The sequence below is a fragment of the Channa argus genome, chromosome 3 (genome assembly GCF_033026475.1).
Source record: "Channa argus isolate prfri chromosome 3, Channa argus male v1.0, whole genome shotgun sequence".
Lineage (NCBI taxonomy): Eukaryota > Metazoa > Chordata > Actinopteri > Anabantiformes > Channidae > Channa > Channa argus.
The window spans coordinates 17,451,811-17,478,519 of NC_090199.1; the positions used below are offsets into that span (position 1 = coordinate 17,451,811).

The 26,709-nt window shown below is 37.9% G+C and overlaps 1 protein-coding gene across 2 annotated transcripts; it reads left to right on the forward strand.

The window, feature by feature from the left end:
* The first annotated feature begins 712 nt into the window (after positions 1 to 712).
* Positions 713 to 26,669, forward strand: rab11fip4b (RAB11 family interacting protein 4 (class II) b). 2 transcript variants are annotated; one of them, XM_067497671.1, is made up of 14 exons: positions 713 to 1,144; positions 12,219 to 12,463; positions 13,036 to 13,221; positions 14,353 to 14,487; positions 16,570 to 16,605; positions 17,483 to 17,582; positions 17,901 to 18,004; positions 18,192 to 18,332; positions 18,666 to 18,747; positions 21,483 to 21,620; positions 21,801 to 21,959; positions 23,108 to 23,188; positions 23,750 to 23,893; positions 24,441 to 26,669. In XM_067497671.1, the coding sequence occupies exons 1-14, from the start codon at positions 1,067 to 1,069 to the stop codon at positions 24,555 to 24,557; spliced, it is 1,746 nt and encodes a 581-aa protein (XP_067353772.1). In that variant the 5' UTR covers positions 713 to 1,066; the 3' UTR covers positions 24,558 to 26,669. The 2 variants fall into 2 exon arrangements, with proteins under 2 accessions (XP_067353772.1, XP_067353774.1); XM_067497673.1 differs by lacking the exon at positions 23,108 to 23,188 and having other exon boundaries at positions 714 to 1,144.
* The last annotated feature ends 40 nt before the right edge of the window (positions 26,670 to 26,709 follow it).

Consider the following 26,709-nt stretch of genomic DNA (forward strand, 5'->3'; position numbering starts at 1 on the left):
TGTGACACAGGCAGTTTTGTTGTACTAAAAACCTGTTTCTCCACCAACTTGTAGAGAGCACACACACCAACAACATGTTTCAGTTGTCCTGTCATCAATTTACAGTAAATCATGGAAGTAACCTTACCAACAGGTTATCTGAGCTGCTGTTTGACATTTTAAGCTGCAAATACAGTAAGTAGTATTTGTGGTAAGGAAAAGGGAAATAGTCTCATAGTCATCTGATCGCAGGGGTCATTGTTCTCTTACACAGATTAAAAAAGGGGGTGGTCAAATATACTCGGGTAGCCCGGCTAAGTGTGTTGTATGTGTGGAAAACACCGCATTAGATGAAAATGGTATTCTAAACTCATTTTCTCTTTCCCATCAGGACGAACCAATATTTCTTTTCTTTTTGTCCCCTCTAGTGGAATCTGCTGCATCACCGAAGACGAAGTGTTTCAGTTTTACTGACAACAATCACTTCCCCCCACCTTTACAGCCCACACAGCCACTGGCCTCTTCTACAGCAGCAATAGACAGAGAAGCAGGCAGGGCTTCATATGCAAATATAGCCTGAGTAGGCAGCAGCCGTGAGCAGAGTGTGCAGCAATGTGAGGACACTCACAAGCCCCGCCTTAAAAAGCCAGTTGCTTAGCAACCACCCACAGGGGGGTGGAATGGGGGGGGGGAGGGAGAGGAGGGGCCATGAATTCAACAACTGTTGCCTGATCTGAGCTCTCACAGTGTGAATGCAAGTCAGCCGGCGAACCAGTGAGAAAGAGAGGGACCGGGTTTGACTGAGCGTGTAAGGTGCAGAGTGTGTGGTTGTATCTGTGTGTGTGAGTGTGTATGTGTGTGGCGCAGAGAGAGAGCAATTCTGTTTAGGAAGAGCCAGGCAGCCAGTGCAGTGTTTTAAAGTGAACGATACATCCTGCTCTGTTCCTCTACCTCTCTTTGGACTATACCACTAACAGGGACTCACCCTGTGGACTTTACAGACGTTTTTCCCCTCTTAGCTTTGAAGGGAACACCTGTGTGTGAGCTGAGGCAGCTGACATTTAGCCCTGGTGAACAGGGTGAGTGGATGAATTCAGTGGATGAGGGCACGGCTGGTGGAAAAAGGGGGACTGCTGACGATGGACTCCCCTCACTAGTTAACAGGGTAAGCCACAAGACTTTACCCAGCCTGGTGAAATGTGGGGTGATGAAAGATTACTTGACAGAATGAGAACAATACAGAGGAGGTGGTCGATAGAGAGACGTGAGTGGTTTATTAAAAAAAAAAAAGGCAGACAAAAGAAGAAAGATTGTTTATATGTTGCGGGTAGTTTTACTAATTAAAGTTGGTGGTTCAGCAGCTGTACAGAGTCCATTGTCACCTAGTTTGTGTTTGAATAATGTAGTTGGCCCTGCCTCACAGCTAGTCTGACTGTCTGTCTTGCTCAGTTGTTGGTGTCTGTGTCATTCCACTACACTCAAGAGCATCTTCTGTTAGCTCTTTCTGATAGTAATGGGATTAATAGACAGCTGAAAAGAAAGAAAATGACAAAAGGAGAACTATAGTAATTAAAGTAAATGTGCATTATACAGTATGGATTTTATTAGGCAGTCATGGACCTAGTGATAGTATCATAACAATTCAAGGTAACTGTGTCTATTGTGGTTTGGCAGAAATGTAAAATGTAACTATTAGCATGAACATTTTATTTGGAAAATCACATTAGTAACATAGTGTCAAATGCTAAATGGTAGTGGTAACTTGATATTACATTTCAAGTTACATGATTTATCTGCAGGACCTTTTAGATGTTGTACATGTAAATAAAGTTATAAGTAACATGTTTGTGAAAGTTAAATGTGTCTTTCCAGAACAATTACAAAAATAACAAGTATTGTGTCTTTTGACAGTTTTGAGTGTAAATGGTATTAGCCTCTTGGAAAAGTGGTACTTCTTGAATCTTTCTTTGTATCTTCTGTTATGTTTTCATTATTTGAAGAATACAAAAGCAAGGTGTGTTTTGTGTTGTGAACATCTCAACAGCAACATGTGACGTCCGACTGTATTGTCGATGTGAATACTCCTGGTATGTGACTGGACATTACATAATGAGATTTACTCTTCAGCCAAGCAGCTTGTTCTGCTTATTGTCCTGGACTCAGAACATTCATGGACTCTTGTTTCATACTGGACACTTTTTACGTGTTGATATATAGTTGGTCATTTGTTTTACCTGTAAGTTTTTTCCTTAGACTGTCTGGGTGGTTTCGACAGTGTGTATAACGAGACTAGAATAACTAGATTAACGTGCAGTACTAAGCCGCAGTGGATGAATGGAGGCTAATCTGCAGGAGGGAAAACAGCCACTCCTTACATTAATAGACAAATAATGAACTGTGTAAAAAAACAAAAATTACTTGACACTGATTTGATATACTGGAGTTGCAAACTCAAATATTTAGCATTTGTGCTAAACATTTGCAGCCTTCCTGGTTTGAATTTCTTCGTTAGAAATGTTTTTAAAATGCTTTTGCAAACATGGAAACATTTGAATGACAAAGTTGACACAGAGCAGATAAGACGCTGACCAACTGCTGAGTGCCTGCAACCAGTGAAAGTCTAAAAAGACCCCACTCAGTGGACGACAGCAAAAGGGCTGGCCGTTGCTTAAAAAAAGACAATGGTCTTTGTTACACAAAGACAGTGAGATGCTTTCTTTTTCTTTCACTATACATGAATTTTAGGACACAAAATGGACACTGGACATAACACTTTGGCTGTGAGATTTGAATGAGTGAACCAGAGAATCACTACAAATGACTGTTGTGCTTTTCTTGAAATCTAAATCTAACTCTTCTTGCAATAGATAAAATTAGGATTATTCAATGTGAACAAATAAATCATCCCAATCTTGAATCAGTGGACTGCAGATCCAAAACCAAAAAAATCTCACTTTCCATCAACAAATACATTAAGATTTAATGCTTTTCTTAGTTTTGTATAACATTATAAATTCATTATCTTCAGGTTTTAGTTTATCATATTTAAAGATTTGATTCTAGGCTTTGGAAAACCATGAGGGGCAGTTTTAAAAACATTTTATAGACTAAAATATTCATTAGATAATAATTATTATTCCTTAGATAAACACCTACTCAGTTGATATCACAGTTCCTAATTATACTAGTATAAAACCTCTGTATAAATACTTCATAACTCTTTTTACACACGAGCACACAAACATTTAGCTTCATAGTGTACACCCCAGTTTTATCAGCCCTAATGATATGGAATAATATTTCCTTTTTTTTTTATATCACACATTCACATACTGACTGAAAGATATGCACCAGCAGCTATCAACAAGACCGTTATCACTATCTCTGTGGCCTGTAATTTACAACTAATGGAGGGAAATTGTCTTGACATGTTTGGGCGAACTGTGTCTTTGTAGTTAGAGATACAGGTTCACATTTAGAAATAAAATCATAAGCTATATTTCAAGTTCTCCTTGTTTAACGGGCCATCTGTATATACACGCCCTCACACACGCACACAAACGTTTGGATTGAGAAAGAAGTCTCTGTTGGACTTCTCTCATCCACAAGTGCGGGCACACACTGCTTCACCTCTTTTTGGTTTCCTGTGTGTATCTTGGCTGGTTACATTGAAAGTACCTTCACAAAGTCTGCAGTGTGCTGCTCCAGTCCCTCCCTACATTGTCCTTTGTCTAATGATACATTCCTTGTAATCCAAGCTGCTACCTGTTTCTCAGGAATCAGGTAGAAACAAATTTGTGTGCGTTTTGCACTTTAAACAAATTTTTAGACTGGTAGGTTTTTTATCTCATACTGTATGGTGTAAGCCACACGCTTACACAAGCTCCTGTGTTGATGTTTCACTTAATTGTGACGTAAAGATAAATGAGCAAGGATGAACATCGGTTATATTTAAAAGATCTTACAATGGGGTGTCTTGGTTGTTTCTGTACTCTTGGGCAAGTGTCTGTCTCGCTTGCTGAAACTTAAGTTTCTGATAGTGTTGACAAAACGGTAGCAAAATATGAGTCATTACTTCCCCTGTGTGTAATGTGTGAGTGTGTGCATGCGTAGGAAGAGTATTGCATACCATAAGATGTGAGTAATGCAGACATGCAGACAGATACATTCACATACACACACATTGTGTTAATGTTCCTCCTGTAATGATGTTTTGTAAAAATGTTTGCAAAATGTTTACATTTGAAAAGATGGATCCAGCAAATATTTGCCATTTTGTTTTAGAATTGCTGAATTATTTGACTCAGTAGATCAACGGCATTCAGCATGTTCCTTCAGGAGTCGCCACAGTTGAACATGTTCCGCACATTGATTTGAGATTTTTACGTTGGATGCATCCCAACCTGATGCCATACCCATTGAGCCATAGGGCCCCCACAAATATGTAACTTAATGATATTTAAAATTTAATATTAGCGTTTTTAATTTTTTAAAATCTGAATATCCTTGTATGGTTGTGTGGTTTGATGCTCTTTTTTCCCACATTCTTGTTACCTTTCAGATGTATCGGAATTTCAGGATGAGACAAGCAATTTTTGATAGTCAAAATGATGACTATCAAAGCTGAAGCAGCAAATTATTCAATTTATAGGTGAATATTTTGGTAGTTGGCAGCACTTGAGGAGCTCAGAGCTTAGAAGAATAGAGAGAAAGTAAGAGTAAGAAAGAATGAAATGAACAGTGGGAGAGAGATGCACAAAAAGTCTCTTATCTTTTGAGCTCAGTATGACAAACACAGGCAGAGAGCAGAGACTCTTGTGCTATCTGTCTGCATGTCTGTTCTTTTTCATCTGCCCTTCTCTATTCTCCTCTTTCCCATTTTCAATTTGTGTTTTACTCTTCCGCTTGTCCTCCAGTCACTTTACTGCTAACTCAATAAATCAAAACTTCATCACTGTGGACTGACCTAAGGGATCCCACTTCATGTGTCGGCTCATCGAATCACACCCCTCACTGATGTAGAGCTGCATCTTTAAGTTGACTTCTTAAGTCTTTTGCACAACACTTGTTTTGCTCCATTGTTTAGCAACATGTTTGCTGGTCAACAGTTGTACAATATTGTTTCACCCAAGCAACACCTTTTAAATCTATGTATAAGTTATAACTCTTTTAATCTAGCTTTGCTCAAATGACGTACCACAAAAATGTTTCTCAAATATTCACACTCCTTAACTTATGTAAAGCCTTATAAGAGAGAAAATTTTTGAAGCTTTTGAAGAAATAAAATATGATATTATATACATTATTATTATTATTATTAGTAGTAGTAGTAGCTGCAATGAACTAAGAGGTGGAAATTTAACTGGCCAAATATTTAGTTGGGAAAACAACACTAAATTGTTTTGGCCTTTAATGATGGAGGCATTGAACACCTCACATTAACTGGCCTTTTAGTAAGTCACTTTATGTCACTTTCTGTTTTCTATGTACAGACGTGTTACTTTTACTATATTGACACTCTAAGGCTGTTTTGTTTTTTTAAACCAGTCAAATTCCTTGTATGTGACACATTATTTAGCCAATCAAGGGGATTCTGGTTTTTACTATGAAAACAAAGAAAAGTTAGAGTAAAAACAAAATTTGTTTTCTAAAGCATGAAGTGTTTCTGATTGGGCACCCCTAGTGACAAGACATATTTTGTACATTTCGAAACAATTGTTTCTGCATTTTCATTGTTGAAAAATGATCAAATCTACAACAACATAGGGAAAGGTCAATCTCGTGGTTTAAAGAAATCAGCAGTAAACAAACAGCAGTCTCCTGTGTTCAAGTCTGATGCTTTGTTGACCTTTTCAACTACCACCTCTTATTTACATGGAACTTCCTCTGGAACGGTGTCACACGACATCCTCTTTTGGTTTTGTCTGAATTTCTTGGACCTCTAGAGGATAACATAAACACATATATAGGTTGCTGAAACGAATGATATGTTTTTATTGAAAGGATAGTCTCACTTTGATTACATTACTAATTCCATTAATTTTGGCTTAAAGTCATTTACCAGTGATCTTTCATGCATAGCAGGTTGCTGGACCTGAGGTGCAGCCAGTATTAATGCTATTAATTACACCTGTGCTAATTCTGCTGTGACATGTGAAAATGTCTGCTGTGAAAAACGTCTCTTGTCCACTTTACCTCTTTTTTTCTCCTATATTCATTCTTTTTCCCATCAATACATGTCAGTTTGATCTGACTTCCTAAGAATAATCTTTACTGTTTGTACCTCTGTGCTATTTATGTCCACGAGGAATTTGCATTGTGTATTTAAATTGGTTATTGATGTGACTATAGGTCATATCAAAGGAAATAATGTTAAGTGCAGGACTTTTTGGTAAAGGAATATTTGTAACTGTTCCTTACACAAACACACTATTTCATAACAGAAAACCACAGTATGTTTACCTCTGTAGCAGTAATTGCAGGAAAGTAGCATTTGTATCTCGCTATTTTCTATACTGTAGTCACCTACAGTTGTTGTGCTGCATGACCAATACGTTTGTGAGCATTTTGAGCAACAGGGTTGTGTTGACATGGTATCGTTAGTGGTCATCAATAAAAAAAAGATTCCATCTTTGTGTAATGTCACTGCCATACTGATATTTGTAGGTAGGTAATTAATGTTTTTTTTCTTTCACTGCTTCAGAAAGATTTCCAAATGTAAAGTCTGTTTGTTAAACTGTTTTTAAAAAGTTTAATTTACCTTCTATCTTTCGTATTGTCTTTTTTTTTCCATTTTCATGTTTCATGTTTCATGTTTCATGTTCGCTCTCTTTAGTTTCCCTCACTTCCTCACTTCTTACATTTCCAACGGTGTAAGTAATCCATTGTTTTTTGAGAGCTTTTCTGTGTTAGTCTCTCTGCCTTGAAGTCTCATATATAACTTTTCATGTTGCTATTCATTTCAATAACTGTTCATTCACTCTTCTTCTACCCAGAAAATGTCAGCTGCCAGTCTTCAATTCTGAAATTTACCTACGGGCTGCAGCTTTTCTTTGTGGAGTTTGAATGTTGGTTGTGAGGGCTTTCATAAGGTACTTTTACTGTCCAAAGACACGCATGTTAGGTTAATTGGTGGCTCTAAATGTTCTGTATGTGGGAATGTTTGTCTGTCTGTGTATGTCTCTCTGTGTTGGCCCTGAGATAAACTGGCAACAATGTCGTGGGTGTAGCATTAATGACAACTAGGATAGTTGATGTTTATCTGAAAATGCTGTGAATATTTTTAAAGAAATTATCTCTTCATCTTTTTCACCACCATGTGTCAATACTATGGTGAGTAGCCATCTTACTCCTGTACAAATTGATTACTTAGTTGACGATTCTGCAGCCTCATTGCGTATGATACTAGATACAGTTGCCCCTCTGAAAAAAAAGGCAGTGAATCAGAGGAGCCGACCTCCATGGTACAATTCACAAATGCACAGCTTAAAGCAGGCGTCACGAAAATTAGAGAGGAAGTGGCGTTCCACTAATTTAGAAGAATCCCGGTTAGCCTGGAAAAACAGTTTAAAAATGTACAAAAAAGCTCTCCGTGATGCCAGAACAGCATATTATTCTGCACTAATAGAGGAAAACAAGAACAACCCCCGGTTTCTGTTCAGCACTGTAGCCAGGCTGACTAAGAGCCATAGTTCTGTTGAGCCTAGTATACCCTTAAGTTTGAGCAGCAATGACTTTATGACTTTCTTTACTGATAAAATTGCAGCCATTAGGGAAAAGATTCACCAGATCCTCCCTACAAATATTACAGATAGATCTTCATGTACAACAGCTCTAGAATCCTCAATAAGGCCCCAATCCATCTTAGACTGTTTTTCACCCATAGATCTCACTGAGCTAAGTTCAACTATCGCCTCCTCAAAACTAACAACGTGTCTTTTAGACCCTGTTCCAACCAAATTGCTTAAAGATGTTCTACCTTTAATAGACACTTTCATATTAGATTTGATTAACCTATCTTTAGAAACTGGCTATGTACCAAAGGCTTATAAAGTTGCTGTAATCAAACCATTACTTAAAAAACCCTGTCTTGATCCAGGTGATTTAGCCAACTATAGACCAATATCAAATCTCCCGTTTATCTCTAAAATCCTGGAAAAAGTAGTTGCAAAACAATTATGTGATCACCTTTACAGGAATAATTTGTATGAAGACTTTCAGTCAGGATATAGAGCTCATCACAGTACAGAAACAGCACTGGTAAAAGTCTCCAATGATCTTCTCCTCGCTTCAGATAATGGACTTGTGTCCGTACTCGTCTTACTAGACCTTAGTGCCGCATTTGACACCATTGACCACAACATTTTATTACAGAGACTAGAACATGGATTTGGGATTAAAGGAACCACATTACATTGGTTTAAATCTTATCTGTCAGACAGATTCCAACTTGTTCATGTTAATGATGACTCTTCTTTATGCACCAAAGTTAGCTATGGAGTTCCACAGGGCTCTGTGTTAGGACCAATACTTTTTAATCTGTACATGTCACCTTTAGGCAAAATTATTAGGAAACATTCCATAAACTTCCACTGCTATGCAGATGATACCCAGCTCTATTTATCTGTGAAACCAGAAGATACTAACCAATTAGTCAAACTTGAAGCATGTCTAAAAGACATAAAGACCTGGATGTCCTACAATTTCCTACTTCTAAATTCAGACAAAACTGAAATCATCCTCTTTGGGCCTAAAAACATGAGAAATATGCTGTCTAACAATATAGTTACTTTAGATGACATAACTTTGGCCTCCAGTACTGCGGTGAGGAACCTTGGAGTTATTTTTGACCAGGATTTGGCATTTACATCACATATAAGACAAATCTCTAGAACAGCCTTCTTCCACCTACGGAACATTGCTAAAATTAGAAGCATCCTGTCTCAAAGTGATGCCGAAAAACTGGTCCATGCATTTGTTACTTCTAGGTTGGACTACTGTAATTCCCTACTTCTGGGGTGTCCTAATAACTCCCTAAAAAGCCTTCAATTAATCCAAAATGCTGCAGCAAGAGTGCTGACTGGATTAGGAAAGAGAGATCATATTTCACCTTCACTAGCTTCTCTTCATTGGCTTCCCATAAAATCTAGAATAGAGTTCAAAACCCTCCTCCTTACATACAAAGCTCTTAATGGTCAAGCTCCATCATATTTAAAAGATCTCATAGTTCTGTATCGCCCGATTAGACCACTTCGATCCCAAAATACAGGCCTACTTGTGGTTCCCAGAGTTTGCAAAAGTAGAATGGGAGGCAGAGCCTTTAGCTATCAAGCTCCTCTCCTGTGGAACCAGCTTCCAATCCAAATTCGGGAAGCAGACACCCTCTCTACTTTTAAGACTAGGCTTAAAACCTTCCTTTTTGATAAAGCTTATAGTTAAACTGCTCACTCAACCTGAACTAGCTTTTCTCTATACATTTACTTGTCACCATTGTATACCATTAATTCTATATCCTACAACCTGTACGATGCTTTGTTGTTGCTTTTTTGTTGTTTTGTTGTTGCTTTTTTGTTGTTTTGTTGTTGCTTTTCTTGTTGTTTTGTTGTTGCTTTTTGTTGTTTTGTTGTTGCTTTTCGTTGCTCTTTTCTTTTCTTTCTCCACTTTCCACTCACCCCAACCGGTCAAGGCAGATGGCCGCCCACCCTGAGCCTGGTTCTGCTGGAGGTTTCTCCCATTAAAGGGAGTTTTTCCTCTCCACTGTTGCCTAGGGCTTGCTCAAGGGGGATTTGTTGGGTTGCTTCTACATACTTGTGTAGTCTGGACTTTATTCTGTAAAGTGCCTTGAGATGACTTTGTTGTAAATTGGCGCTATATAAATAAAGTTGAATTGAATTGAATTGAATTGAAGGGCAGGAAAGGTATGATAGTATTTCTGCATGTTAACTAGGTCAGACCCTGCAGAAACAGACTCACAGACCAGAGTTTTTTTAAATATGATCAAATATGTACATGTGCATGTTATGCTAAGTACTGATATAAATCTGCATATTCTTTATAGTCTATATTAGAGAGATGCAATTTATAAACATGTATAATGCATTGTAGATGCTATTTCATATCTATCTTGCATTTGTGGTTAATGCAAATACACTTAAAAATTACTAATATTTAAGTATAATAAGCTTAAAAAAGCTTAAATGAGTAGTAGTTTGTGGACATTTAACTTTTTAGTTTAATATGCAAAATAGTATCATTGTATACATAAATTATAATTGTCTTAAAAAGAAACATATAATTTATTGTTATACACTTTAGATATAATACTTAAAAAACTGGAAGCCTTCACATGCTCATAGGTAATACATGTTCACAACTCATCCGTAAACACAGAGATGAGCCCACGTAAGCATTTATGGGTAATTTGGCCAAAGGGGGTGTCAGACTTCAGGTAAAGAACACCCAGCGGATCTTAGAATTGAAATCTGCTCTGGATCCTCAGATCAAAGCCACTGGCAGTTGGCAGGCTTGCTATGTATGTGCTTCAGGGAATCAAGCAATTCAAAACACTCTGTAGGCTCACGTTTTGGCAGTTACAGCCTCCAGGCTGTTCTGCTGCAGGCGAGTACGGAGAGAGGCATACTGTAAACACACACAGTTCTCCTTAATCAGTTCTATCTTTTTTATGATTTTTTTATCTGTACAGCTCAGAGTGATGACAAAAGTGCTTTTGGTTGAAAATACACATACGCGCACTATAGGATGTTACAATCCAGTTGTGTCTTTGCCTGAAACAATCGCTGTTAGTCCATGTGATGGCACGTGCTTCTGTTATCCCGAAGCATCATGACACTTCAGCACAGTTTCAATGTTCCTGCAAGAAAACATGAGTTGGTCAGATATCGCGGATACACTGTCAGGAAGAAAGTAAGCTAGCAGATCTTACACTATGGAAGAAAAAACATTTCTCCCTCACTGGTACAACAGGTGTCAGGTCACTAGCTGCATTAGCTTGTTGAGTTTTCTGGAATTGTTGTAGTCATGTTTTTTTTTCCATTGCTACAAATAAGAAAGATGACCTAAATGTTAAAAAACACCTTTGTCCTTTGTCTCAAGTTCTATGACCCATGTTGACACTGTAAAACCTCGTTTAAAGTGTGGAATGGGAAAATTTCAATTTTTAATTGCATATCAGGCCCTTCAGTGTGTGTATGTGTGTGTGTGTGTTACTGACATGTCTGTGCTTAATTGAATATGTTACGGAGATATAAACAAATATAATCATTGTTTTGGATAATTACAGTAATACAGTATACACTGTTAAGCCCAAACATGCTCATCAGTAAAGCTTAAAACAATGAAATATCAGGGCTGTGTGTGATAAGGATGCAGAACAGTCCCAATCTTCAACCAGGCTACTCTCCTTCATCTTTCTGCACAGCTTTTACACTCTCCTCTAATCTCAGCCTCTCTTTCTTCACTTCACTTTAGCTGTAGACTTTTATTCTAATTTCAATCCATTTAATCCAGAGATCTTTTACACCCTGTCCACCTTGATGTTACTCACTTTTACCCCACATATCACTCATCATGCTCTCCTGTTTATCCAATCATCTTCACCTACCCCCTCTTCACTGTGTTGTGTGTTTCAGCTGTTCATTATTTCTGAGATAAATCCTTGTTCTGGGTTGCATTACAATAGGTTTTAGCCATTGCAGGGTGGAAAGCGATGGAGCAGGACCTGTAACTACTGATCTGTTTGACATTTCAACTCTATGACCCTCTACACCCCCCAATGTAAACTCAGGACCATTCCCACAGCAAAGGAACTCTGTAAAAGGGAAATGGAAATGGTATCTAACCATCCATATCTGCAACAACATTGATTTGTGAGCATTTCATCCAACCCACATTTGCAGTTTACACAGAAGCTCCACTGTCCTAAAAATTAAAAATGTGAAAGATGTTTAGCTATGGAGTACACGTTTGTAGGTCAGTGAGTGACTGTTGCTACTATTAAGTAGTGTGACTTTATCTGAGCTCTTGTTTTATCTATTTTGTAGAAAGACAGCATTGTTGTACAGGCAACAGTATCTTTGTTGAGTATGATTTTCTGAGATTTGAATATTTTTAACTTCTTTTGAGAGACAAGCCCTTTATTAACTTAAATTTTATGATGCCATTAGGTTTGTCATTTTAGTTACTGTTCATCTTCTGTTGACTTACCTTATGTTATCTTCCAGGGTGGTGAGGAGGAGTGTCCGTTCATCATGTGCACGCGGACCTCTCCTGACCCCGTCCCTAAGTGCCAACCTGTTCCCGGAGAGGTGGAGGAGCCTGAGGAGGAGGTGGCAGACGAGGGCAAGGAGAGAGAATCGGACAGAGACAGTGCTGTGGAAAGCACCCAAGGGTCAGACACCTCAGACGGACTAGTCAGACCAGTGGATAAGGAAGACACACTGAGGGATCTATTTTTCCCTGTAGAGAAGTAAGCCTTCATTTTAAGGAAAATGCAAAAACAAAACATTATGTTTAGGGAGAGCCGTACACCTTTTTCTGTATCAGTGTGTAATTTATAGTTTACAGGGCCGCTTTTGTTCATTATTGACTTTATGGTGATTCTGCAAATTTTACCATGGTAGGTCAGTGCTGCAGCCATAGTAGCTCAGTAAATGAGGGCTGCCTTACTTTTGTGATTATGGCTGTACTCTAACAAATCGCCGGTGTGTCAGTTAGCAGGTCTTGCACCCAGCCACTGTAAAACATGGATTCATATTTTTATCAATCTTATACTTGCTATTGCAATTTAATTTCTCCAACTAGGGTCCCTTTTCTTCCTCTTCATCTTTCCAATCTCTCTCAAGTTCAACAGTTTAAACTACTTTTTAGCCATACAAAAGATAAGAAGAAAACATAACCCATTCAGGTTAACCCATAACAACTTTAGCAGGCACAGGTAAACAGACCAAATATGTTGCTTCACAAGTTAGCACCTTAGTCCCCAAACAGTTACACACCATAATATAATTGCACATTCTCTATAATACTCTTCTTCCTCAGGTGTGGCCAGACTAGCATCTCAGTGACATCTGACCTATCGACACGTTCCTCCGCTTCTTTGAACGAGGAGCAGTTTGAGGACTACGGGGAGGGGGAGGAACCTGACTACACTCCCAGCAGTCCCTGCCCAGACGACGAGACCCGTACCAATGGTTACTCTGATCTAGGGTCATCTGTTCCTTCTAGGTAACAGAGAAAGAAACATTTTGTTCATCTAAGTTGAATGCTCAGTAGAATATTGTATTTTAAGGCACAATTGGAATGCCAATATTGGTATCAGTGCTGACTTGAGCTCACTGATATAGTGGTTCCTAAACTTAGTTCTTACATTGACAATATTGTTCCTCCTCTGAAGAAGCAATATTTTTTGCTTTGTTCTTAAGTTAACTAGTTACACCGGTAATAGGAACACTGCATGTTCTAATGGAGTAGCTAAGTGGATAATTACTGATAGATTATCTTGTTTACTGGCCTGTTAGTAACCTGTTGATTTAGTTGTGACAGAGTGTTATTAGGTTAAGTGTTAAGTATTTAAGCTAAGTATTCAGCTTTCTTGCTCAGTCATATAATGGAATTTCAGTCCGGTGGCAATTCATTTCCTGTACCTGTCCATGGACCAGAGGTTGGGAACTTTATAACATTTGCATTTATTGCACTACTAAGTGCAAATATTATACAGTTCAGTTACGTGTTCTTGTGTTTCATTTTTTTAGTGTTGATGAAACAAAATGTAAGACACTGACCAGATTCTGTAGCTTCAATATCATAGACATGAGTTTCTGCATGCTCCAGAATCATTACTTGATTCATTTTTTTTTTCAGTTTCATGACTTTAGAAGCTTAGCGTAAGAGTTCTTGCCTTTAATTCGTAATTAATATTCATCGCAGGCCTATGTTTGATGGGATTAAGTCTCCCGGCTGATAGACTGGCAATACAGTTCCATGCTTGTTTCACACACACCAAGCAGACAAACCTCTCCAAATGGAGTTGGCATGGAGTTTTAATTACAAAATGAGACCCAGATTTACATGAAGTCCAAGCAACATAGCACAAGAAAGAAGTTTAAATAATAACAGTACAAAGTGAGTTAAAGGTCCACTCACTAATCTTGATGAAGTTTCCCTTAAACCAAAAGGATCCTCCAATCCTATTATCATTGGTTTCTAAGACAAAACTGCGAATGAAAAAACAAACTGTCAAAAAACAAAAAGTGATGTTTCAGAAATAGTTTCTAATAAAGGTTATTGAAAACAAGGGCAGATTTTTTCTTTTAATGGCATATTAAAGGCTGCATGTTTGTCTGTGTCTATTCACAGTGCAGGCCAGACTCCTCGCAAGGTGCGTCAGCATTACACTGGTGAACTCATGGAAGTCTACTGTTCCCAGTGCAGCAAGAAGGTCAACCTACTAAATGACCTAGAGGCCCGCCTTAAAAACCTAAAGGTTAACAGGTAGGGAACACTTGCAGAGGCACACACAACACAGTGTTACACAAAACACCCACCACCAAGTTCCAGTTGTTAATAGAACTTAAGTAAGGAGTAACGTTTTTAACTTTTCACAGGTTCTTTCCCTTGAAATTTTCCCTCTGACCATCAAACTTTTATTCTGGCTGTCTGACAAATCTAACAAATCACCTGGGTGTTCTGGGTGTAATTTTCACTTTTATACAGATTAAAATTTATATTAAAGGTTTACATCATGAAAATTTACTTTAGCACCTACACAATATCTAATTGCGTAAATAAAAGGTTCTAATTAAAACCCTGTTTCTTGAAAATTTGTCTTAGTCCTGGCAGCTCTATTTAGGACAAAGACAAGGGTTGTTACAAGACAGCAGCTTAATTGTACATGACAGGAACTATAAACTGCTTTTGACACAACCAAGTTTTGTCAGCTTTTGTGTGTGTTGTGCACACACTGATTTACTCACATTGGACTGATGAGGCTGACCCTCACTTTTTAAGTCTTTTTAAGTCATCATTTACGTCAACAAACACATTCTCATTATTTCTATTCACACACAAATACAAATACTAATTGATTATTACATAAGACTGCCACTCCTGTGCTTACCTCATCAACCAGTGTAACAGGGAGCCTATTATTGGAAACATAATCTGTGACTATTACTGGCTGTGCCGTCTACCTACAATACAAGTTTCACACAAACACATGCAGATGCATTATTAGACAGTCCGGTTTTGTTGAGTAATGTTTTTATTATAGTGTTAACTGTGCAGTATTTGTTTTCTCTTTGTTACTTGGACTCTGTCCTGGCTCTGCAGGATTTCTCTGTAAGAGAAATGACTCATAACCAACACAGCCCTCCTAATTAGACCTATGCTTTCTCCTTATGAATAAATAAGTAGAGATAGGTGGAAGAAAGGAGTGAAACAACAGAAAGAGCAGGAATAAGACAGTGAGATGTGAATGAAAATATATTTATTATAAAAAATATACAATAAAGAATATGATTACACAGAACATTACAACGGAGTAGCACGGTTAAAATGAAGAAGAACAAATACAAAAAATAGGCCAAGGGTCATGTGAACATATAAAACGTGACACTTCCAAGATCAATTAAAAGAGTGAGCATTTCAGGCGACACAAAATGGACTCAGAGTGGAGAGAGGAAAGAGCGTTTGCCACTGAGCACAGCATTTACTGTAATGGGTCACTTGTGCATTTTAGACTTCTTTAAAAACACGTTTAATTAAATTGGCCACATTGAAGTGTAATAGCATGTGAAATTATTTTGGCAAGTATTTTTTTGATTTACTCCCTGACAATTTTTGTTACTTCCGATGATGGACATTTGTACTAGCTAAATATTCATTGTAAGTATTTTAGGTTTAGGGTTAAGATTCCCTTCTTTCACTGTTGTGCCATATTAAGTCTTAAGTTGTAGTAAAATAATGAATATTTTATTTGCACAAAAGTTTCCATCCCTCAAATAAATTAATCTAACCTCAATTTGCAGTGTAAAAACATGCATACTTCAACCTTCTAGAGTCCTTGAGCAGGCCTGTATGATGGAATCACATGACTGGTTTGTGCATTTGCACAGAATTTATTGTTTTTAGAATTATTTTTATTTTTCCGCTCTGCTGTTGGACCATAACTTCTCTCTTTTGTGCCAGGAGCTGGCAATTATGTTTAATTTTATGCCTACTTCAAGTGTGATTTGCATGACTCCATGGTATATTTGCTCATTTTTGTTAATCTAGTCTGACACTCAGCACAGACAGACACATAAGACTGAAAGAGTGTTTAGGCTTTTGTTCCCTGAGGCAGTTGCTGAGCAGACAGAAACCCCTGTTCACTGAACCAGAAGTTACATTGTATTATCACTGACATGTCCTTCAGTGTCCTTTTCTCTCTTTCTGACCAACATATCTGTCACACTAAATATCACAAATCTTAATTGCAATCAGCAGTTTTTTGCAGTGCAATGTTTGTAAGCTTAGGCATTTCCATGAAAATTCACATAAATCAAAATACCTGTCATTCTGTTTATCTCTCTGTAGCCCCAACAGGAAAATCTCCAGCACTGCTTTTGGAAGGTAGGCCACTTACCTGTATGTGTGCATGTGCTTCTTTGTGCGTCCACAAGGTCGCTAACTTGTGCAGTACTGTTTATGCATTTTAATAGCCTCTGCTGCACGTGTTTGCTGTATTTGTTGACACACATGCATACACACACAGCGAGATTAGAAGTTACTGCTTCCTTATCATTCAGCTGCCTGAACATTGTGCTCTAACAGCCAGTTAATTACTAACCAGTTACAGAGAAAAAACAGACAGTCTGGAAAAAATTAATCCGATCTATAACCCAGCATGCTGCTTCCAGGGCAGCGAAAAAAACAGTTAAGACTTTATCTTTTTAGTGGCAGCCATGCATCACACTTCATGATCTGTTGTGGACAAAATGTTCTTTATCTAGGATTTTTTCCTGTTTCTACCCACAGTCACTGAAATATAGTGGCTCAGTGAAAATGGCCTGTCAGGCCTGATCTATGCATTCAATATAAGGCTTGGCTCTCTCTAACTGTTCCTTCTACTGTCCTCTGTGTCTGCTTTGACTTTTGTCTTTTTCACTTTATTGCTCCCTTTATCCCCTCTTCTATTCATTCTTTTTTATTATTTATTTCTTTCTCATTTAAATCCTGTTGTCCATATTACTAATCTCAGTAATGCAGCAGCATCTAGCTGTTGTCAAATTGCTCCATCAGTAAAACAGGGGGCAACAATTACTAAGTGCTTGTTCCTCAGTGTATGCTAATATAATTCTGTTTGGACCAGCTTTTCTCTTTGTCCTGTATCACCTGTTTACCAGAATTACTGCAGGACAGAGCACTGTAAGAACCAGCTGGTCCTCACCTGAATCTATTCTCAGCAGTCGCTCCTCTTACATTTGTGTTTCTCTGTGTGTTCGAGCAGGCAGCTGCTCCACAACAGCAACTTGAGCAGTAGTAACGGCAGCACAGAGGATCTTTTCCGGGACAGCATTGACTCCTGTGACATTGATATCAATGAGAAGGTATGAAATTGTTTTTTTCCCACGTCTTTGTCCATATGCTAATCAGTGTCAGCAAAATTTTATTTAACTCTGCTCTTTTAAGCACTAAACAGATGTGCATGGTAAGTGGCAATAGCAAGGCATTCTAATTCTGTGTGACTGTAAAAACCCATAAAAGAAAAAAAATTCTCACCTTTTTTTGCACTCTTTTGCAATAACATGAGATATTCACGATAGATGCTAGTGGAGCATAATCTGATAATGCTAATTAATGCTAATTTAAGTGTTAATTGAAAATGCTAAATTAAGTTTTTACGAGGCTGGCCTTGTTTCTATCAGGTGAGTTCTTTAGAGAAGAAGGTGGCAGAATTGGAGAATGAGATCCTGATGAATGGTGAGCTCAAGTCAAAGCTGAAGCAGGAGAACACACAACTTGTACACAGGTACAGTCAATAAATGTTATTTTAGAATAATAGATAACTTCTCATCTTGGAAAATTTAATGCCTTTTCCCCCTAAGTAACTAATTTTGCCAACACAGTACAGTTTGATTTACTATTCACAGTTTCAAAAAATAACACTCAGTTCCTATATGATACTGTATTTAATAGATTTTGTAACTTCATCTCAGGGTTAATGAGCTGGAGGAGCAGCTGAAGGACCAGGAGACACGAGCAGAACAAAATCTGCAGGAGGGTCTAAGACGACACAGAGAGACCTACAGCAAGATGGAGAGGGACAAGAACACACAGATAGAGCTCCTTACCAACCGGTGAGAAGCACATGTGGCTTGTTTTTAGAATTGTCATAAGGTTATAGTCTGGTGAGACAAATACAGGCATAGGTTTTTGTTATTTTGATTAATAGAGAATTAGATCTGGCACATTTGCTCCTGGATATAGACCTTAATAAGCCTGCATGTTAAATAAATTAGAAAATGTGAGACTGAATGTTTAACGTAGCTCAAGGATTCCACCTAAGGTTAGTCAGTAGCTACAGCATATACTGTGGTTGTTTGTCTGAAACAGTGGCTCATCTGAATAGACACATGCTCTTTTCTGTTGTATATAAAAGTACACTGACATACAGGAGGTTGTGTTTTTAGAATTAAGCAGCTAGAGGAGGAGAACAGCGAGATGACTTTTAACATGTGCCGGCTCAAGTCACAGACAGAGAAACTGGATGAGGTAAGTCAATATTTAATCTTTTTTTTTGCATGTTTGCTTCCTTTTATGTTGGTCAGCTTTTTTATTCTGTTGCATTTACTGTAACATGGCAAGCTTTGTTTTTGTTTCTAACATCCAAGATCCTTGTCATTTCCGTATTCACACCTGTCAACACAGTGTTGTCCCCTGCTGTTCGAAAAGTGTCAGTTCCTTAATATTCAAATAATGATTAACATGTATGCACACAAGTCAAAGATAATGAGGAACTGCAATTGTATTTAGCAAATTGGGTATTAGAAACTTTACAACCCCACTTCTATTTTGAGATGGTATGTAATTGTAAAATGTAGCTCTTCATGTACTGTAGCTTATAAAAAAATGTGCAATCAAATGTGTGACAAAAATAAAAAAATGTTTGTCACTTTTAATGTTTGCTTATAGAATCCTTCTAAACAGATGCTGATAAAACCGTTGATATCAAACACTGTGATGTGTCTATATTTTTATGGTTTTTACAAGTTTTTAAAATAATTTAACAATGCAGAGATGCATCCTTAATGACTAAGCATGGCTGGACATTAACACTTGCCCGTGGCAAGTAAACTCCATGATTGGGCAAGTAGAATGGGTCTTGCTGTTGCCCCATCTGACCAATGAAAAATGAATGTGAGAGTTTGCAGTGTGCCACAAACAATGATTTCTGTGTGTTGCTCTGCCACAAATTAATTAAAATTGTATTTTATTGTAAAGCTCTATGCAGCCTTTTCGATCTTTAAGAGTTGATGGTCTCTGATTTCAGGTGAACCAGCGAACAGGTCATTTTATTTTTCATTTGATGCTGTCCTACCCAAGTACCAACTTCACCATATTTTCATGAAGCATTAACGTGGATCCACAATACATTCGAAGCATTTACCCTGTTTTAATGTTGGGAAACATCTGTGTTGTTAGTAAATTGGAGAAAAATATCATTGAGTAGCTTCACATGGCATTCATTAATGCTATTTCTGGTTAAAACAGAACCTAAAGGTGCATTGACAAACATAGAAGCAGTCTCAACCTTTTCCATCCAAAAGACCAAATTCTGCCAAAAGAAGCATAAAAGTTATTTTATATTGAACAACCACAGAAATACAATGTAAGCAGCTCCTAAAAATGTGATCTGTGATTTACTGATATCTGTAACAATGGAAAAACTGCAAATTAATCAGCAAATAGTTTGAGGCAAAATCTGTTTCCTTTATCGGCTAAATTTATTACATTATTAAATTCGCAAAGAGTCAATATTTAACATCTTTATTGATCCCATAAAGAAATTGTATTGCCTTGTTACAGCTGCTCTCCGCATTAAAGTAGAAAGAAAGGTAAAGAAAAAAGAAAGGTAAAGAAAACCAAACCAAGACAATAAACAAATACAAACTACTGATCAATTAGAATAAACCCAGCTAAAGGAGTAAAAAAAAGATATAAATACAATACTAATTGTCCATTTGGGGATGAGTTGAACAGTTTAATGGCCACTGTGAGAAAGGACCTCCTGTGGCGTTCTGTGGAGCACTTGACAGTGATCAGTCTCTGGCTGAAAGTGCTCCTCTGTGCAGCCAGCAAACAGTGGAGGGGGTGGGAGGGATTGTCCAGGATTGAGAGGAGTTTTGCCAACATTCTCCTCTCAGCCACAACATGCAGAGAGTCCAGCTCCTCCCCAGAACAGCCAACCCTCCTAAGGGGCTGCCTTTGAGCCAGGGTAGGTACACAGGTATGAGGTGGATTAGGTTTCAGTCAGACCTGGCCAGGGGCGGAGGGCCAAAGAGCTGTAGGCCTCTATAACATTTGAGTGCATCAGGTCCTGTGTCTTCTCCCACCTGGTGTGACAATCCAAATACCGTGTGAAGGTGGGGAGGGTAATAGAGAGTCTTGCATGATTAAAGATACCTGAGATCATAAAGAGGCTGTCAGGATGTCGGGTCTGGAGTATATGACGTCACATGCTCCGCCTGTTGTTGACATATGTGACCAGGCCCCCTCCTTTCCTCTTTCCTCGCTCCTCCAATCCGCTCGCACTGTACTGAAACCGTCAATACTGATGCATGTGTCGGGTATACTGCACTGCAGCCATCTCTCTGTAAAACACATCAGTCTAAACTCTCGAGCGATGTCAAAACATGTTTATGGATCAGGACCTTCAGTACTTGGTTTGGTTAGCTTGTTAAATATAAGGTGTGTGATACACATTTAATTAACATTTGTTGGTAATTTTTCTGCTATTCATCTCAGGCTCCGATTTTATCCCAACCTGTGATCGATATTTATGCTTCACTGTAACACTGCGGTAATTCATCTTTCTCAACAACAAAAAAAGATACAGATTCAACATTGAACCCTTAAATTATTTTTAACTTTTAATGCAATATCTCAAATCTTCAAACAAAATCCGTAACTGATTTAAATCAAAAATTCCTTAATAACAGTCATACTTTTTTATGACCCTGGTATTAGTGGATGACCTTTTCTACTAGTGTCAATTTTATGTTTCGTAGATTATATTTTGTATATATTAATAAAATCTATTTATTTTCAAAATCCCAGTTTATTTTAATTATCTTTTAATTGGTCTACATTTTCTCTTTCAGACAAGTAAGTTTGGAATTCAGCAAGTAAAAGACTTCATCTAAAAAGCTTTATGTTAAACACTGCTAAGTGTAAATGCGCTTGTCTGATTTGAAAAAAACTAACTCTGTATATATGTCCATGTTCAGGAGAAACAGAGGATGACAGATAAGTTGGAGGACACCAGCCTCCGCCTTAAGGATGAGATGGACCTCTACAGGAAGATGATGGACAAACTGAGACAGAACAGACTCCAGTTTCAGGAAGAAAAGGAAGCCATGCAGGAGGTGGGAAGAATTCTTTTATGCAATCACGCACACAGACAGACACACAAATACACATAATGGATTTCCTTCCTCTTTGTCTCCTCTCTATCTCCTGCTCATTTCATGGCAGCACACACACCTAAAAAAATACCACATTGACATTATAGAACAAAATTCACCTGACCTTTTTCTTGTGTCTAGCTGATAGAAGACCTGCGTCGAGAGCTGGAGCATTTGCAGTTGTTTAAGCTGGAGGCAGAGAGACCTGGCCGAGCCCGCAGCTCTTCTTCGAGCCTGTCAGACTTCAGCAGCAGGACCAGAGAAGTGGAGCTAGAGCACGAGACCAAGAGACTCAAGCAGGTAGTGATGAAAGCCCTCTTTAAATACTTTAGTGTGCATGGTAAGTGAGTATTGTAGCTATTGATTTTGAGGGATGTCTGTGTACTGAGTGTACTTCCACATGAGTCATGAATCATACTAATTACAGCTTTGTAGCATGTCTTTGAGTTTCTATCAATTACTCAAGGAATTACTATTTAGTATAAAGAAATAGAATTAATTTAGCATGGTAAATTGGTTTATGTACTCCCAGAGGAACATTACATGTGCTCATCTTATACATCAAGGCACAGTTTCTGTATTTTTGTGTCTGCGGACTCTTGGTAAAACTGAGAAACATTCTAATTGGGGTAGGGGATGGTTGAGTATCACAGTATCAAAATTCTATTAAAGCAGCTCTGTCCTTGACGTCTATTTGGTAATGGAATAGAGCTGCAACCCAGCTTAATCACAGTTTATCAGAATACCAGTTGGCAGTTAGCAGTTGCTGAGTGAATACAGTGTGCTTTTTTATTATATTTTCTTAAAGTACTCTTGGATAAAATGAAATTTGCCTATTGGTACCTGTCTGTCTGTTCAGACCAGATTTCATGTTTCCAGTAATGGTAACATTTACCGACAAAGTAAACAGTATAGATAAGGATGTAGTTGAGTGTTTATCACATGTCTGCTCTGATAATACAAGTAAACTTTGATGTTAACTCCTTTTGATGAAGTGTGACATTTGAATGTATATTTGGAAAGGGAAAAGAAAATATCATAAATAGTAGAAGTTAAGAAAACCACCAGGCCTTGAGGTTAATTTATTTTCACACATAGCCAGTCAAACAAAATTGCTGATTCGTAGAGGGTGTGCACCTTATCCGACACAAGGATGATAAGGTCCATATACCTTTGTAACCTCAGTTCCTACTTTTCACACGAAGTGCAGGCAAGCAAAAAGGGGGCAACATGATAATGGTTTTATTCCAGCAGTAATCTGTAGATACTTTATTTTTATGTCTTTTTATCAGCTTCTTTCATTGGATTTAGATTTAGATCTATTACATTTGATTGTTCGTGATTGGACAAATTGTGTAGCTGTATATAGGTGAGAGGTTTATCGTAAAGAAGATTGCCTATGCTGCTTTCCTGTGCACCTCTGTAAATGTCTGTATGTGTGTGTCCAGCGTTATGTGTCCCAGGATTTTCTTCCCCCTGAATTCCAGCACCTGGTGTTGTCTGGGGCTCGGCTCCGTCCTGGTCTGATGGTAAAATTGCTTCTGTGACTTTTGACCTCCTGATTAACCACTAATCACAATGGAGTAGAGTGAACTTGTCCAAGCTGAATTTGGGTCATTGCTGCAATTCCCTTACTAATGGTTATGGATAGAACAAGGGTAAAGCAAACTGATCTCTTGTCAGCACTCAGAAGCAACTTAATCATGGAGCTTTTATAACACAGACAATGCGAGAAAGCAGTTTGTTCTGTAACATGCATAACCCATTTTATGTCCTGTAGGTGTGAGCACAATAGATGTGTGTTGCTGTGATGGCTTCTGGATGATGTATCAAATGCAGTGTTTTGGTGCATGAGTTGTGTGAGGCTTGATTAGTGACTATTTTGTAAAAGAAAAAACATCACTATTCTTGATATATTTGTGTGGTGGAGATACTTATCTCATTATCTTCTCTCTCTCTGTCTCTCTTTCTCTCCCTCTCTCTCTCTCTCTCGCTCTCTCTCTGTCTGTCCCTTGTCTCTCTCTCTCCCTGTCTCCGTCTCTCTCTCTACCCTCTACTACCCACACCGCCATCTTAATTCTGTATTTTAGGAGAACCAGAAGCTGAGGGAGCAGAATGATGATCTGAATGGTCAGATTCTCAGCCTCAGCTTACATGAAGCTAAGAACCTGATTGCCACACAAACCAAGGCCCAGTCTTTGGCTGCAGAGATAGAAAATGCCTCCAGAGACCAGGTAAAGTCAAGATGATGTACACACTGAACACACTGAGAATACAGCGTAGTTTTATTAGTTATTGGTTTGTGACAATAAACAGGGCTAATATTACCTTTTCTGTGTTTCGGAAAAGGTAATAGAAATCGAATAGAAAAAGTTTTAGGTTCCTTACATACAGTAGTTAAACCATAAGTATTTCTAGGACATCACAGCAAGATGGTGTTCTAGATATTACACAATTGTTGATTTGAATTTAATATGCATAATATGCAGTTCATCACTATGGCTCATTAAGTCTTACTTATCAGCTTAATCATGTCTTTAAGATGAAGCAGAAAATCTATATTTACTGCAGCATTTCTATGTATCAGTTTTATTCTATATATCTATATTTCAATGCCCATACAAATGAGCATTGGTGTACAGCTATTATGAGAATTCTGGCAGCAACAAAAAAATTGGGCCTACAGGTCAACTAATACCCCCTTGTTAACACTACTGTACAATTATTAAAATTACAGTGTGCAAACTGAAATTAAAATGTTCTTCATTTAATCCTTTCCAGTTAATGGAAGCCCTGAAGGAGCAGGAGGAAATCAACCTGCGTTTACGACAATACATGGACAAAATTATTCTGTCCATCCTGGACCACAACCCCTCCATCTTAGAGATCAAAAACTAGCAGTGACTCCGCTGGAATGAGTAGTTCTCAGTAGAATGAGCTGATGCTCCAGTTGTTCCGGTTGTTTGATCGGAACCTGTGGCCTAGTGACAAGAAAGCAGAGTGAATCTGAGCAAGTCTTGGAAACTGGGACCTATAAATAGACATACATTGCCCTCTGCTGCTTGTGGCAGGAAACAAACTTCTCTTGTAATAAAGGATGAATGAGATTCCACACAGAAGTAAAAGGAGTTTTCTCAGCTTGTGACTGGTCACTGACTGCATGTCAAACTCCTGTGACTCTTCAACTTGATCTATCCTCTTTTTATTTTTTGTAAATGCTGTGAACTGTCACAATTTGATCTCATAAGACAAAACTGGGCTTTAATTCCCAGAAATATCCTGCACTTAGCAAACTTGAGGATCAACACACTTGCTTAATGTAGTACACTGGAAATTTGTACTTGCATTTAAACTGGAATTAAGCAATGACTAATGTGAATTCTACTGTATCTTGGTGTATTATTTGCTGTATTTATCTCCAGGCAATTTGGTACAGGGAGTAGTGTGTAGAAGGGCACAGTTTACGAAAAAGGAGAGTGAAGACAGATAAACAAGCTGGCAAGCAGCCTGTAACCCTCAGTGAGCCAGGCATGAAGGCAGACCAGTCCACTGTTGCCTGATCTATAACCTGCCAGTCTTTTCTCCCCTTTCATGTATCTATGAGTGCAGGTGATGACATATTTGGATTGGCATGTATTAAATGACTGTGAAACGTGGTGGCATAAGTAGTTAAAGAGAGAAAAGAAGGATGCCCGTATGTACGGTAAGTTGAAAATAATGACTTAAATTGTTTTCTCTAAAACGATACACTGTCAGATGATGGACCATGCTGGCAAAAAAGGTTCTTAGTAAAGTCGGAGAGGGTAAATTGAAAGTAATTTGTTTGTTGTTTGTTTTGAGAAAATGTCTTCCAGGAACGTTGCAGAAGAACTTGCAGTGTCAGTCAGTTTAATTGTAAGTATTTTTCACAAAAAAGTGGCCCTTAGGTGGTTCAAAGTAGCAGTGTCACTTTGTGGCACAGAAGCTGCAACCAAGTGTCTTTCAACTGTAACTTTCATGGCTGCTATTTGCTAGCAAAGCAAAAATAAAAAAATAAATAAACAGTTTCTCTTTTGCTAGAAATACATCCAATGATGTTGCACAGAAATATAATGATATGAATGTACAGGATGAGTGGTGAATTTACACTGGAGTGACTAGTTGCTATTGTTACATGGTAACATCAGCTGTGAAACTGGATGTGAGCGTGCACAGGGGATTCAATTTTCTGACAACAAAGTGGATTAGCAATCGCATTGAAGCCTACAGGTTACAGATTGTAGTTAAATCTTTGACGGCTCTCTGAAACTCTGAAATTGTAAATACCTTGAATGTAAAACTCATTTCTTTTTGAATGACTACAACAGCTTTTTGAATTTAAATCTCTCAACTGCTTACCTTTTATTATATATACAGTATTCTGTAGTGAAATGAAGGGGGTCATTGTTTTGAGGGAGGAAATAATTACAATCTGATGTATTGTTTCATTATTCAAAACTTGAGTTTTGCTTCCTTGCACAAAAAACGTTTTTGTTTCTTTTTGCATGGTTCTCTTTTACTTGTCTGTGCCTTTTTAAGGACATTTTTCAAGATGGTGTTGCTATAAACTTGAAGGTACATTCTATGTCTGACATTTTTTTTGACTTGTAAATGTTGTAATTATGTAGTGATACTTTGTATTCATGTGCCACTAATCCCTCTTTTTCAAATTGTTAAAATGAAAACTATTTTATACAGTTTTATTAAGAAACAATTTGTTATTGCTTAGCTGTCTTACTAGAAAAATGATATAGCACAAATCTATATATGGTACGCAAGCCAGGTTAGCATTTTGGGAATTCTGTCAATGTAATGTTTTTTCTTTAATTGCATAATTCTTTTTGTTTGTTTTTTTGGTTGTTGTTTTTTTTTCATTTCTCTATATTTTGAGTCCACTGCTTTTCAATTTTGCTTTTTATATGGATGTAACTTGTCTTCCTATTTAAAACTACATGGTGAACATGATGAGCAATATTAACTTATTTACCAATACCTGCAGATTTCTGTCCTGTTTTGCTTCACAAATCTTTTT